The sequence below is a fragment of the Equus przewalskii genome, chromosome 22 (genome assembly GCF_037783145.1).
Source record: "Equus przewalskii isolate Varuska chromosome 22, EquPr2, whole genome shotgun sequence".
Taxonomy (NCBI): Eukaryota; Metazoa; Chordata; class Mammalia; order Perissodactyla; family Equidae; genus Equus; species Equus przewalskii.
Window position 1 is genome coordinate 14,640,707 of NC_091852.1, and position 14,221 is coordinate 14,654,927.

General features: G+C 39.6%; 1 protein-coding gene and 1 long non-coding RNA gene across 2 annotated transcripts in view; both read right to left on the minus strand.

The window, feature by feature from the left end:
* LOC103540681 (uncharacterized) overlaps positions 1–7,179 on the minus strand; it is a 314,942-nt gene extending 307,763 nt beyond the window's left edge. The window contains exon 1 of the long non-coding RNA XR_011531695.1: positions 6,920–7,179. This is a non-coding gene — a long non-coding RNA (uncharacterized lncRNA). The remainder of the gene's footprint in view (positions 1–6,919) is intronic.
* Positions 7,180–12,331: 5,152 nt separating this feature from the next.
* Positions 12,332–14,221, minus strand: part of OSTF1 (osteoclast stimulating factor 1) — a 51,649-nt gene continuing 49,759 nt past the window's right edge. Inside the window, exon 10 of the mRNA XM_008531060.2 lies at positions 12,332–12,905. Coding sequence (XP_008529282.1) covers positions 12,847–12,905 — 59 coding nt within the window. The 3' untranslated portion in view covers positions 12,332–12,846. The remainder of the gene's footprint in view (positions 12,906–14,221) is intronic.

Consider the following 14,221-nt stretch of genomic DNA (forward strand, 5'->3'; position numbering starts at 1 on the left):
ACCTGGGGCACTGAAGCAGAACACACCAAACTTAACCACTACATCAGAGGGCTGGCCCTGGTCAGAAGATTTTTAAGGCAGTGAAAACACTCTGTACAACACTATAATGAGGGATACATGTCATTATACACTTGTCCAAACCCAAGAGTGAACCCTAATGTAAACTATGGACTTTGGGTGATTATGATGTGTCAATGCAGGTTCATCAATTGTAACAAATGTACTGTCTGGTGGGAGATGTTGACAATGGGGAAGGCACGTAGTATATGAGAAATCTTTGCATCTTCCTCTTAATTTTGATGTGATTCTAAAAAAAAGTAAAGCCTTTAAAACAACTAAAAAGTAGACTCCAGACTAAAAACTAATTTCTATAGAGCAGTTGGGAATCTTTGAGTTCAAGTTTAGACAAGTAATATCATTATTCCTTATTTATCATGAAGTACATTCCTTAATTTGGAAGCTTGGATCACTACTCCTAACCTCCCCCATTACACTTCACAATGTAACTTCAGGGGCCAGCTGGTAGCATAGTGGTTAAGTTCACGCACTCCAGTTTGGCAGCCCAGGGTTCGTAGGTTCAGATCCTGGGTGCAGACCTGGCACCACTCATCAAGCCACGCTGTGGCAGCATCCTACATAAAATAGAGGAAGGCTGGCACAGATGTTAGCTCAGCAACAACCTTCCTCAAGCAAAAAGAGGAAGATTGGCAACAAATGTTAGCTCAGGGACAATCTTCCTCACCAAAAAAACAAAAACAAAAACAAAAAACCAATGCAACTTCAAACACGAAAACTTTCTCATCTGTAAAATGTAAGACTAAGATCAGATGATTTATAGAATGTTTCCTGCTCTGGATTATTATCTTTTTTGATTGGGTGAATTGTGAACAGGTACGTCTTTCAAGCACACAAATTTCTAGATAAGCAAGTAAAACATTATGTCCCACATCCTCTCTTGTACTCCAGTTTGACCCATGAGAATAAAGTTTTAAAGATAAGGAAGTTAAAGTTCAGAGAAGGAAAGAAGGCAGGACCTTAACATTTATTGAATGAATAATACAACAAGCATTTTCTGTGCATTCTCTCTTGAAATCTGCACCATCATCCTGCTTAGTAGCCAACAGTACCCTTATTTTAGAGACAAGGAAATAGAGGCTCAGAGAAGTTAAGTGACTTGCCTGAAGTCATTCAGCTAGTTTGGCAGCTAATCCAGGACTAAAACTCAGCTTTCTCTAAAGATGGATTATTTTTCTCTATGCCATACTTCATAAAACATACTGCCTTCTGTTAGTAAAAGGCGAAGTCAGAATGTTTTGCACTATTTGACTTTTTCTGAGAATGTCTTGGTCTATTTGAAATGTCTGAGAATCTCTACAGTGACAACTTCTTAAGAAACCTGTATTTAAAGAGTTTCATATTTCTGAATCACAGGGAATGATTCTGTCAATGCTACAACCTGACATTTTGGACCTCTTGCAAGCATTCCAAAAAGGGTCAATTCTATATAAATCACAAAATAAACAAATTTTTATACATGTTCATGCATTTCCTTGATTTGCAGTCTCAAACCTCTGTTTGGAAAGTAATTATTTGATTTCAGAATCCAAATAATATTGATTATGCCTCAGTGATACCCCTAATCAGCCAGAAATAATCCTACCTTTTCTTGAAATCCAAAAGAACATTGTATGTCTATTTTAGAACTACTCATTATATATGCATATATAATCTTATATCATATTTACGTGTATATAACATATATCAATATTATATATAGTACATAATAAGAAATATACCTTTGGTCTCCCTTCTCCTTTCCTGACACACAGTTTCTGAAACCCTTGGAATCTCTGAAGTGATGTCTTCTTTATGTTAATGACATGACTAATGTGTCTAGGGGTTCCTGGAGAGTCTCAGGATTGGGGCTGGTTGACAGGAGAACTAATCATGTGATTATAGGGTTGGAATTTTCAGCCCCACCCCTCACCTGGGGGGCTGGTAGAGGGACTGGAAGTTGAGTTAATCACCTATGGCCAATGTTTTAATCAAGCATGGCTATGTAGCAAAGCCTCCATAAAAAAACCCTCCCCAAAGGGGTTTGCAGAACTTCTGGGTTGGTGACTACACGGAGGTGCCTGGAGGGTGGGGCACTCAGAGACGGCATGGAAGCTCCTTCTTCCCCTATACATCTCTTGCATCTGGCTGTTAAACCAGTAAGTAAATTGTTTTCCTGAGTTCTGTGAGCCATTCTAGCAAATTATCAAACTGGGGGCGGGAGGGCTGGGGCGGCGGGAGGTGTCGGGTCACAGGCCCATTTGATTTATAACCAGCAAATCAGAAGCACAGGTGACAACCTGGACTAGTGATTGGTGTCTAAAGTGGGTTGGGGGGGGGGGGGCAGTATGTAGGACTAAGCCCTTAACTTGTGGGGTCTGGCACTAACTCCAGGTAGTGTCAGAATTAAATTGTATCATAGGAGACCATGTTGGTGTCCAGAGTCGGAGAATTGCTTGCTGTGGAAACCGCACACATTGGTGTCAGAAGTGTGTACAGCAGAAGGAAACAGTTTTCCTTCTCAGCCTCCAAGGAGGCCTGTCACAAATTTTGCTTACATATGTCAGCTCATGATATCAATTGGTGGAAACTACACTGATAATTTTTTCATCTGTTCAAAAAGCACTTACTAGGTGGCGGTCCATACCGCCTGCGCCGTATCTGGAGGCCTGTGCTCGGGTCTGGGGAGGCAGAGGACACGAAGGAGAAGGAAGCCGGCAGCCAGCAGACTCGCCATCAGAAATGTTGCCTTAGCAAGGGTGCTCACCGCAGCTAAGGAGCGGCACGTGAAGCTCAGGAGCGTGGCGGCGGAGGGACACAGTGTTCCAGCGGCAGAAGCAACTCCTGTCCAGCCACGCCGGGTCGTGGGGCACGCGGTGGAGCGGGACTTCATGCCCAGATCTCGCGAGGTGACGAGACTGGGGCGGGAGCGCGCGGGGCAGCACGGGAGCGCCGTGTCGTGCGGACGCTGCCCAGTGCTCAGCCGGCGCCAGAGTTCAGATCTCTGCTGGTGCCGCCCGCGTGTTCCGCCTCCCGGGGTAGGCCCAGCTGCCAAATGCTTGCAGGAAATCACGGGTTTAAAGATGTAGCTCAGTTATCATCCAGGCTGTCACGGAGATCTGTGCACCTGGGCCTTGGGTGTGTTGCAGAGGAAATGAAGGTGTTTTCTGGGTAGATGACCAGGAAAGGAAAAAACATTTGAGACTCAGGCAGGGTGGTCCTGGGCGCAGGAAAAGTTCCAAGCAGACGGGGAGGTTAGAAGGCAGGCACCTGGACCATTCCTGCTGCCTCGCACCCTGGTGAAAGACGAAGCTAAAGGGAAATCTGGTATACTGTCGATAAACAAACAAAAAAACAGCTTACTGAACTTGTACATAAATGTTTATAGCTCTTTGAAGTTGCCAAAAAACTGGAAACGACCCAAATGTTCAGCAACAAACTGTGTTACATTCAGAAAATAGAATATTACTCAGCAACCAAAAAGGAACTGTTACTACATGCAACAAACTTGGATAATCTCAAAGGTATTATGCTGAGTGAAAGAAGTCAGTCTCAAAAGATTGCAGACTGTATGATTCCATTTATATGACATTCTGGAAAAGATAAAACTGTAGGGATGGAGAACAGATCAGTGATTGACAGGAAGTGGAGTGATTGACAGGGGATGGAGTAGGGGGAGGGTATGACTATAAAGGGATAGCACGGTTATTTGGGATGATGGAACTGTTCTGTATCCTGATTATGGTGTGGTTATACAGATCTATACATGTGTTAAAGTTCATAGAACTTCACATAGAAACGGGGAGAGAGTAAATTTTACTGTTTAACTTTTTTTTTAATTTAAGCACTTACTCTATGCCAGGCATTATGTCATCTGAGGCAGAAGCACTGATGAACCCTATCCTCAAAAAGCTCAAAGAGCTAAGACATGAATATAAACACAAAATAACTATGGCACAAAAATATTTGATATATGATAACTGAAAAGTAAAATCAGCAAAGGTGGGAAATTAAAGGAGAAAGAGATCACTTCCAGCTTAACTAAACAGAAAATGCTTCAGAGCAGAGGTTGCCTCAGATCTCAGTTTGAAGGGCAAGAGAAGGCAGATGATCATTCGAAGTAGAAAGATGGCCTTTTAGATCGATTAGCATGTCAATAGTGTGTAGGAAGGAATGGAGCAGAAAGTGCTGAGGGCAGAAAGTGTGCCTAGTTGGAAGATAAGGAATTTGGGGCGAGCCTGAACTGGGATCCTGGCCATCTAGCACAGCAAGCCTTTCCAAGCAGCTAGACTCAGGCCTGCAGGGTGCCCTGGAGACCACATAGATTAGTCTGGTCCACTTCTTCATTTTTTTCCCCCTAATTGAGTTTTTTGCCTCATTTACAAATGTGGGGCACATCTTCATCTTCCTTGCTATAACTTTGGCGCTTCTTCATTATGATTATGCTGTCTCTTATCTGCAGTTTATCCCCAAATCTCCAAGAACATCCCTTCCCAGCTTATTTTACTTTCCAGCAAGCTCTACGCAGATGGTACCCCCACAATAGGGCTACAGATTCCCCCTTGAGAATCCAGGCAGTAGTAGTGGAAATGGAATGGAAAGCACAGATTTGAGAAACATGATTTTGGAGTTAGGATTGACAAAACTGGATTGTAATCTGGATGTAAGGGATGAAGGAACAGGGAAGAAAAAAATCAAACAGGTTTAGAGGCAAAGATCTAAAAGGATGAAATGTTGCTACTGATTATTTTATTCTTGTCCAACAATAACATTTAAATATTAGTTTGCTTTCATCAAAATTTATAAATGAAATCAATTTTTCTTTAAAAAAATACATGCAGGGCAATAAAACAATGTTTGAGAACAGGTCATTCCAACTGTAAATAACAAAAGTATTTTAAGCAACAGCATGATGTCATCCAATTTTTTAAAAGATCAAATAATAGTCCCTCAGATCACAATGAAAAACTCCTTATTGGTGTGGAGATGAGGAAAGAATTTTCATGGATTTTATAAAATACAGAATAAGAAAATAATACATGATTGAAGGATTCTTAAATTAAGTATTGGTGGCTTTTCTCACAGTAAAGAAATTATGTTGAAAGAGAAATGAAAATTACTTTTATAGAGAATAAAGTTTGTTATACTGCTTGCAGTAAAAAGGAAAATTTGATAGTACTGGATGTATATCGTTACAGTTTTAGTGTTAAACCACAATTGTATGCAACAGAAGAGACCCACAAAACTAATTTGAACACACTGAGATTTTTCATATTGGTATGAATTTATGTGAAATCATCACTAACACTGGAATTAAAAAATATATGCAAGCCATTAAAATAAGCAAAGCACATCAATAAAAACTGAAGAAATGAAACCTGCTTTGTATGCTTATTCACTTGAAGTCATGACAAAGTTTACTGCTCTTGGTTCAAAGGAAAACATAATAGCCACAATGTTTACTGAAACATTACCTATTTACCATGGTTTCATTCTTAAGATTCCTAAGTGCGTCTAAATGACAACACTGCTAGACAAGAACTAAGTAAAATCATTCAACACATTTATTATTCTTCAATTTAAAAAGGAAGCACCTTAAACACAAAAATGTTCATGAATATTTGCTAAATATTCAGCAATATTCATTGCTGATAAATGAAATAGAGAGAAAGCACAATGAACATTGATATTCTGTGATTGGACATACTCCATGGAATTGAGTCATCTTAATAGTGTAGTAACTCAGCCACCATAAAAATTAGGACACAAGGGTTTCAGATCCTTTTCATCTAGGATAGGTAATAGGGCCAGCCACAAAACATGGATAATAAACTCAATCATTTCAAATTTCATTTTGGCTAGCATTTTAATTTCTTGCCATATTAACCTTTTATCAGGAGATAAAAAAAAAAAATAGTTGATATGGTCAGGTCCTTCCCATTCCCCCTGTGTGGCTAAAACGTAGTTGAAGAAAAAGAAAAGGGAGGATGGAGAGAGCACGCTAAATTATAGAAGACCTGGAAAACCCGCTAAAGGGAAAAATGCCCTCAGTGGGAAAATGATCTCTCACACAGCAACACGATCTAGAAAGAAATACCCATGGCAGCTATCTCAAATCCCTTGTGTCTGATTCCTCATTGGTGATCAGCTCTGTCATTAATTGTCACTAATTTCTAATGAGAAGTCACTTCTGGGCCTCAGGCTCCGTCTATTAAAAACGGGGGAGAGGGGCCAGATATTGGACTAAATAAATAACATCCAAGGACACAATTTTCATAGTAGCAGTCCTAGTTTTCTTACTGAAATTTCGTAGCCCGGTGGCACAGTGGTTAAGCTCACGCATTCTGCTTCGGTGGCCCGGGGTTCACCGGTCGGATCCCCGGTGCAGACCTTTGCACCGCTTGGCAAGCTATGCTCTGGCAGGCATCTCATAGATAAAGCAGAGGAGGATGGGCATGGATGTTAGTTCAGGGCCAGTCTTCCTCAGCAAAAAGAGGAGGATTGGCAGCAGATGTTAGCTCAGGGCTAATCTTCCTCAAAAAAAAAAAAAAAAGAAACTTCCTAGTGGAGAATAAATGCCTAATAGTTAGAAGTAGTAGTATTAATTAATGAATTCACATTACAGTATGGAAGAAACCATTGCTAACTACTAATAAAAAATAGACAGGGAGAGATAAGGCACAATTTTCAATTTTAAGAAAGAGAAGAAAGGCATTTACAAATTTCACAGAGTACCTGTAAGTGGTGACAAAAGATTTAAAATAGTGAAAAGCATATGACTCACAGAAGAGCAATACCCCAAGCACTGAAAAATGCAAATCTAAAGATACAGTAAAAACCTCCCACTACACCACACCCCACTCACTTTCTCAGCGGGGTCAGAGCAGAAGACCCCCAGGCACCCTTTCATCCTGAGAACCACTACCTGATCCCCAGTTCTGAGATTAAGCGCAGGAGTTCTTCACGTGTCCTGCTGCAGATGAGGGGTATCACTCTGGAAAGTTGACACAGCAACCACAGCAGATTATGCTGTAAACTGAGTTTCTCAAAAGTCAGGTCCTACATCGAGGTCCTCTAGAGAATTGATGCAGCAATGACACTGCATTCCCACAAGGAGCCAACATCACCTGATCCTCACGGGGCTCAGAAATGACAGGGTGAGGGCTGCAGGCCAGGTTTTCCCTGAGCCCTGGTGTCGTTCTGACGCATCCTCTCTATCTGAGGGCTTTTCAGGGCCATGGATTTCTCTGAAGCTATTTCTAGTTTCAGTCAATGACAGGCTTTGGCTGATTCTTCATACCAACCTGTGTCCAAACAGGCCTCGCTTCCACATCTTAGACTTCCTCCTAGTATGAGAAGGCATTTTCCTGTGGCCTCAGGATTTGCCCTTCTAGAATCGGAAAGGATGAAATATCCAATTTAGCTCTTGTTCTATGGCCTTCTTGTTCAAAATTAGTGAGGATTGTATATGTAACTTCTAAGCATCTTCGTTTCTTTATCATTGATGCTGGGAGACTAAATTTTTTTTTCCTTTGAGGAGATTGGCCCTGAGGTAACATCTGTTGCCAATCTTCCCGTTTTTTTTTTTTTCATCTCCAAATTCCCAGTAAATAGTTGTATATCCTAGTTGTAGGTTATTCTAGTTCCTCTAGGTGGGACGCCGCCACACCATGGCTTGATCACTGCATAGGTTCACACCCCGCAACCGAACCAGTGAACTCCAGGCCGCCAACCGGAGCACGAAAACTTCCCTACTCTGTCACCAGGCTGGCCCCCGGGAGACTAAATTCTTGAAGCTTCTATCTTATAGGGTAAATGTATGAAGTTGCAAAGCTTATCTATTTGAATAAATGAATTGTTTCCATTTTGAAGACATGGAAGAGCAAGATGGTAATATCAAGTACTCTTCCGATTTAAAATCATCACATACCAAATACTGGACACATGGTCTTTCGAGTCCATCAAATGACTCCAAAGTCACAATGTAAAAACTGAAACAGTGACAAAGACATTCTCTTCACTTGACCTTTGCATTATTTTAATAATAATAACAATAACAACCAGGTCTTTTCCAGTTAAATAACTCTTGTCTGTAACTCACAAAAAGTATATTTACATTGAAAAACACTACTACCACATGTAAACACACCTAAATGACAGGAAGGAATCGACATTGTTCTCCAGTCCTTTTCAAAGCATTTTAGGAAATCCTCTTCACAATTACAGTGGTGCCTTTGAAAAACATTTGTTGACACATCCTTTATATAATACATTTATTTGTTTTTAATGAAAACTTTCTCCTTCAGGCTTATGAGTATAGCCAATATTTACTGAGCAGTTACTCTTGCCAGACACTATGCTAAGTCATTCACATAGATCATTTTATTTAATCCTCCTAACTTTAGGTAGTAGGCACTATTACCTCCCCCATTTTACAGCTAAGGAATCTGAGTGTTTTAGGTAATCTGTCCAAAGTCACTCAGCAATCAGCAGCAAAGCCGGACTTGAATCCAGAGAGTTCCACTCCAAAACCCATACTCTTAGCCACTTCTTGAAGCCTTCTTATGATTTCATATCAGAACTATGGGTAATCTTTATAAAGGTCACCATTTCTCCTTTGCTGTTCAATCTCTTTCCTCCTTGTCTCTTCTTCCAGTTTCCTTCCTGCTTCCTCTCAGGCTAACTCATCCCTTTGGATTTCCTCAGTTGTCTTTTCCAGCCACATCCAAGAACCTGGCCTCCCTCCAGCTCCCAGCTGGCAACAGAGCAAATTTAGGTGGGAGGCTGAGCCTGTTGGGAGCTCCAAGCAGATGGCCACTGGCAGAAGTCAACAGCAGAGCTGCCGGGGAAGAATGAGGTTACTGACATGTCCACAATGAGCTCCCAGACTTAGGTGAGACAACATTCTCTGACCCAGCCTAGTGACATATTTACCGTCATGGTTATGTGGAAATATGTGAGGAGCTCTCAGACCGTCTGAGGGAAGTGTTGAATTTAGCCGTGCAAACTCAGCTCAAGGAGAACAACTGCCAGTCTAGGCTTTCCTTCCTTCATACTTATTCACAGTTTCATGAGGAGAGCGTTGGAAATTTTGGAAACTTAGGGGTACAACCTGCTTCAATGAAGCATATTTCTTCAGGGTTACCAAGAACCAAAAAGTTTTGCCAAAATTTTTCTGGAGTGGGGAGGGAAGGAGATTCTTTATTAAAAATAAGCTCTTAGGGTTAGTTTAAATTACATATTTAATTAAATTAGCAGATATGCTGCATTTATTAGATGCTACATCCACAGATTGAGTTGGAAAAGGAGCTGGTCTATTTCTGCGTATTTTTCTAGCAGAATGTGAATGGCGTCATCTGCCAGTTGCAATAGGCAGCAGGTGCTTGAGCTCAGAAGTTGGCAGACCTACATTTCCACCTTCAAGCAGTGTGACCTTGAGCCAGTGACTTAACTTCTTCAAACCTCAGCTTCTCTGTAAAAAGATAGGGGCATTAATGTTCACCACCTGGGGTTGCTGTAAAGATCAAATGACATCATGTCTATGAAAGTGCCTAGCACAGGAACTGGCAGAGTAGGCATTTAATAAATGGTAGTTTTATTTAATTTTATGTCATTTTAAGGGAGGGGCAGATGTAAAGGCTTGTTATTAAGAAATAAGGAGACAGAAACCATAAATTTGTGGTCTGCAATTTTTCCTTCACTTAAGAAAACTGTTCACCAAAGCTGTATTTTCAGTTAAAACAGGGAGAGCAGAATCTTTTACAATACTTCTCCCACCAAAACCTCAACTTTTAGTAATCAGACGCTTCGAAGTTTGGTTGCACAACATATAGCTGCTCTGTGTCTTGCTACTACATACATATTTACAATATAAAATTCAGGGGAACAAACACAAATCAAAGTCAACAGGGAAATACTCATGATCCAACATAAATGTCAAACTTTACAGCCTATCAAAGAAAACATCATTTACAAAGATGAGAAATGCAGGGTTCCCAAAGAAGAAATACCATTAAATCAGAAATTCTACACAATAAAGAATATTTATGCAGAAAGCTTATATGGAAACATATTTTGCTCTACCTAAAATTATCTGAGATTTCATTTTCAGCATTATTACCAGTTTGTTTTTTAAGATTAAAAGAAAAAACCAGGGTCATGACTACTTTGCTCAACATTTCCCTTTAGGTAACAACATTGTCAATCTAGTGAAAAAAGAAGCCAATGGGGGCTCACTAAAAAGACAAGGAAACTGACAACTGTAATGCATGGCAGTCCAACAGCAAATAATTTGCAACAGACCAGTCCCAGGAAGGAAACTAAAATGGGAAACTGATAAAAACTGGTTTTTGCATGAGGTTACTAGGCCGATGGTTGGACAAGTACCTCACTGCCCAAGTTACAGGAAGGCATCTTCATCTCACGGATGCATCCACTGGGAAGAAGTTCAGGCCACAGTGACTGTCAGAAAGCTCAGGTTACAGCAAAACCTCCAAAGTCATTATTTCCAGAACATAATCAAAGCTCTCCTCTACAGTCAGAGCAGTGGCAAGTTCTTAGAACCGATGTTTGTTGCTGACTTCAGCATTAAACAATCTGAGAAAGCTCAGACCAGCTAGGCTGAATAAACAAGAAGCAAAAGTAAATTTTCCCATGGAGTTTCAACCACAGCTAAATGCGTTGTCCTGTTTCACCAAAAACTCGTGCATATACCTAAGTCTGCCCTCTACTCCAAAAAAAATGACAGTTGGCCAACTTTCTAGAATTCTCAGTTTGATAATGTTTTTAAAAGCAACGACAGTGAAGCCTCCACTATTTTTTTCCTCAAATACATAAAAAATATATCTACATCAAGTACAGTGTTTTCATAAAAATGATCTGTATTCATACAAACTGTATTCTCTCTGCCCATGTTAAGAAATTAAGTGTTTGTTTGGCATTTATCCGAACTACCCTGGGCGCAAAGTATACAGGAGCAAAAAGTTGGAGATGTCCAAAGCATTTTGTTAAGACACAAACCCCATTTTAAAGAACAAATCCTTAAAAGTTCTGTGGGAAAAGATATGATTTCAACAAGGATTTCATATCTTCAAGTTTATGGTTATGTAGAAATATAAATGTTTAACTCAAATTTAATCACATTTGTTTTCAGAATAAAATGCCCTTTTTTATTAATTTCAGATTTTGTGCTCATCCTTTGCTGTCACTACTTATACACATTTCTTTCTACTAAAATGTAATTGGGGTATTTGAAAGGCCTTGAATAGGCTTCTCAGGGGATCCTTTCTCAAGGCACCCACAGAAAGAAAAATCAAACAGCCACAGACAGAGGACACGTTATTGAGGCAGTTATTTGTTTCCTGAGCTGACCCACTTCCTTCTTCAAATATTTCCTTCTCTTCACCAATGTGTTTTCTGAAATTAGTATCAAAGTCTTCTGGCAAAATATACTTCTGGGCCTAGGGCCTGGAATCTAGACAATGCCAATGGCCAGGCCATTTTTAATATCATCACCATAGTGAGCCAAAATTAGAATCGCAAATGAAGTGTCACTTCAGTGGTACAGAAGGCTCCCTGACATGTTAATTGATGTTTTAGCAAAAGAATCTGAATCATTATGAGCTGGAGCCATGATTTAAGAAAACAACCGTTATCAAAGTGAAAACCTGAATACAAACAAACTTCATGGCTCCTGGATCCTCACTCCATTATGGAAGAGTATGGCTTCTTCCATAAGGAAATCAATTTTTTTTTTTTAAGATTGGCACCTGAGCTAACAACTGTTGCCAATCTTTTTTTTTTTTTTTCCTGCTTCTTCTCCCCAAATGCCCCCAATATATAGTGATATATTTTAGTTGTGGGTCCTTCTAGTTGTGGCATGTGGGATGCCGCCTCAGCGTGGCCTGATGAGCAGTGCCATGTCCACGCCCAGGATCCGAACCAGTGAAATCCCAGGCCACAGAAGCAAAGAGTGGGAACTTAACCACTTAGCCACAGGGCCAGCCCCAGGAAATCAATTTTTTTAATCTTTCAAAACTTAAGCAAACTGTAATGAGTTGCTGAGCTTCTTCATACTATGTATATATAACCTTGGAGATAAAATTGAAAGTCTCATAATTATTAAAGTTACGTATTTCATTAGAAGTGTATCTTTTTAAGATTATTGTCAACTTTAATCAAAGCAGATACAGGAGACTGAAGAGAAATTTGGCTATTTTGATGTTTCTGTGCTAACAGATACAAAATATAATTTAAAGAAATAAAATCAGTCTTTAGCTAAATATAAATATAAAAAGCTTTATTTATTTACCAGCAAAGAGTGATACCAGAAAAACAGACGAAAGGGATAAAGTCTCTTAAAATGTTTATTTTTGTCAGAACAGCTGACAATTTTCTGTTAAGTCTTTTGGTTTATTATTACAATAAGCATTTCCCCCCTTGAAAAATCCATTCAAAATATCTCAATCCTTGAGGTAAAGAACTTTAAAAAAACCATCTTGATTTTTTAAAGAAAAAAATTCTTAAAATTCCTTTAGCTTGATAAATAGAAATAATCTCTTCTTGTTCTACTCTGGTGAACAAAAATGTACTTTATACAGTAAAGTATCCAGTCACTTATTGGCAAACCGAAGGTGAGAACTATTTATTTACACGTTCTACTCAAACAGTGCAATACTGCCACGTTCACATAGACATTTTTTTTCAGACAGTTACCAACACTCTCTGGCAAAGACAAGGTTTTGGAATGGCAAAAGCAACAGAAGTTTTAGATCTCAAAGCTCTGGAGGGGAATTAATCTGAGTCTTCATCATCAAGATAGTCCTCAGCATTGCTTAATGTTCGAACTGCATCTAAAAGAAATAGGGGGAAAAAAGAAAAAGAGAGAAATTACAAATTGCTTGGATTTTGTTTTCACTTTCAAAGCTCCTGACAATTCAACAAATTGTAATCTTTCCTCAGATCCAAGGATTGTACTTTCTCCGAGGATCTTTTTCAACTTTTGCTTTTCCGCCTAACTATTCAGTTTCTGCTGCCACAGAGACGTATCCATCTACAAATACATTTGTCCACACATTCCTTAGACATGCCAAAAAGTAAAGCGCATGGTGCTGAGGTACCATTAGTTCATCTCGCACAAAATGTGACCAGCCACATGCGCCGTGACCAACGTGGAACACACCAGAAGCCCCTCCACTCTGACAACTGTGCTTCCAACCTCCTCTCTCAGTGACAAGTGCACACGTGGCTTCAGTCAGTCGGCAGCCCGTGGCCTTACCTGAAGGCAAGGTCACTGGGTAGAAAGATAACTAATAGTAGGGGGGAAAAAAAGAAAAGAAAGAGAATGAAAACAGAAGGTTCAGTTTCATGTTAGAAAACACTGATAAAAAAGTATACTCAGAAGCGAAAGACTGAAATGAAACATAAATAAATGAAAGTTTTGAAATAGAAAAAGCTGAACCCCATCAAATGTTAAATCAACCTCAAATAGGGCTCAAAAGGCATCTGATCTTTAACTGTTCACCTATTCACCTGCCTAGTCAAATTCCTATAGCAACGGGTTATGCTTCATATAATTTTAGGGGAAAACTGAAATGCAAGTATAAGCACTCTGTTAGAGCTCAATAAATCTATGTTATAACACCCAGGTGATAGTCTCTAAATACTACATCCCTAAGCTCATTGGAGATATAAGTCATTTGAAATCTGGGTCAGAAAAGGAAAAGGTGGACCTGGAACCTCTTGTCATGTCCTAAAGCAAGGATCCTTTTAAAGACAGCATCATTTTAAAGGGGTTCAGGAACCAACCTGAGGAGACCTCCACCAGCCAAAGACAGGCTATCAATACAGATACTAACTATAATGGATCAAAACACAGCAAATATTTCAACGTACACCAAAGAAAATTCATCGGTCCCTTTCAGAGAATCACAGGGAACCAGAGCGTTATTTTGAAAACTCTTAAATAAAGGGCAAAAATCAATCCCTTATTCTGCCCCTACTACATGAACTATTCCTCTGAGTAACCAAACAGTTGATGAGGGGAAAGGAAACATTGATTTAAAAAAAAAAAACTAAGAGAGACATACCCATCAATTAGAAATTGACCTTATTTGGACCCTGACTTAAACAAACAAAGTAAATAAATAAATAAGCAAAGAATAAACAA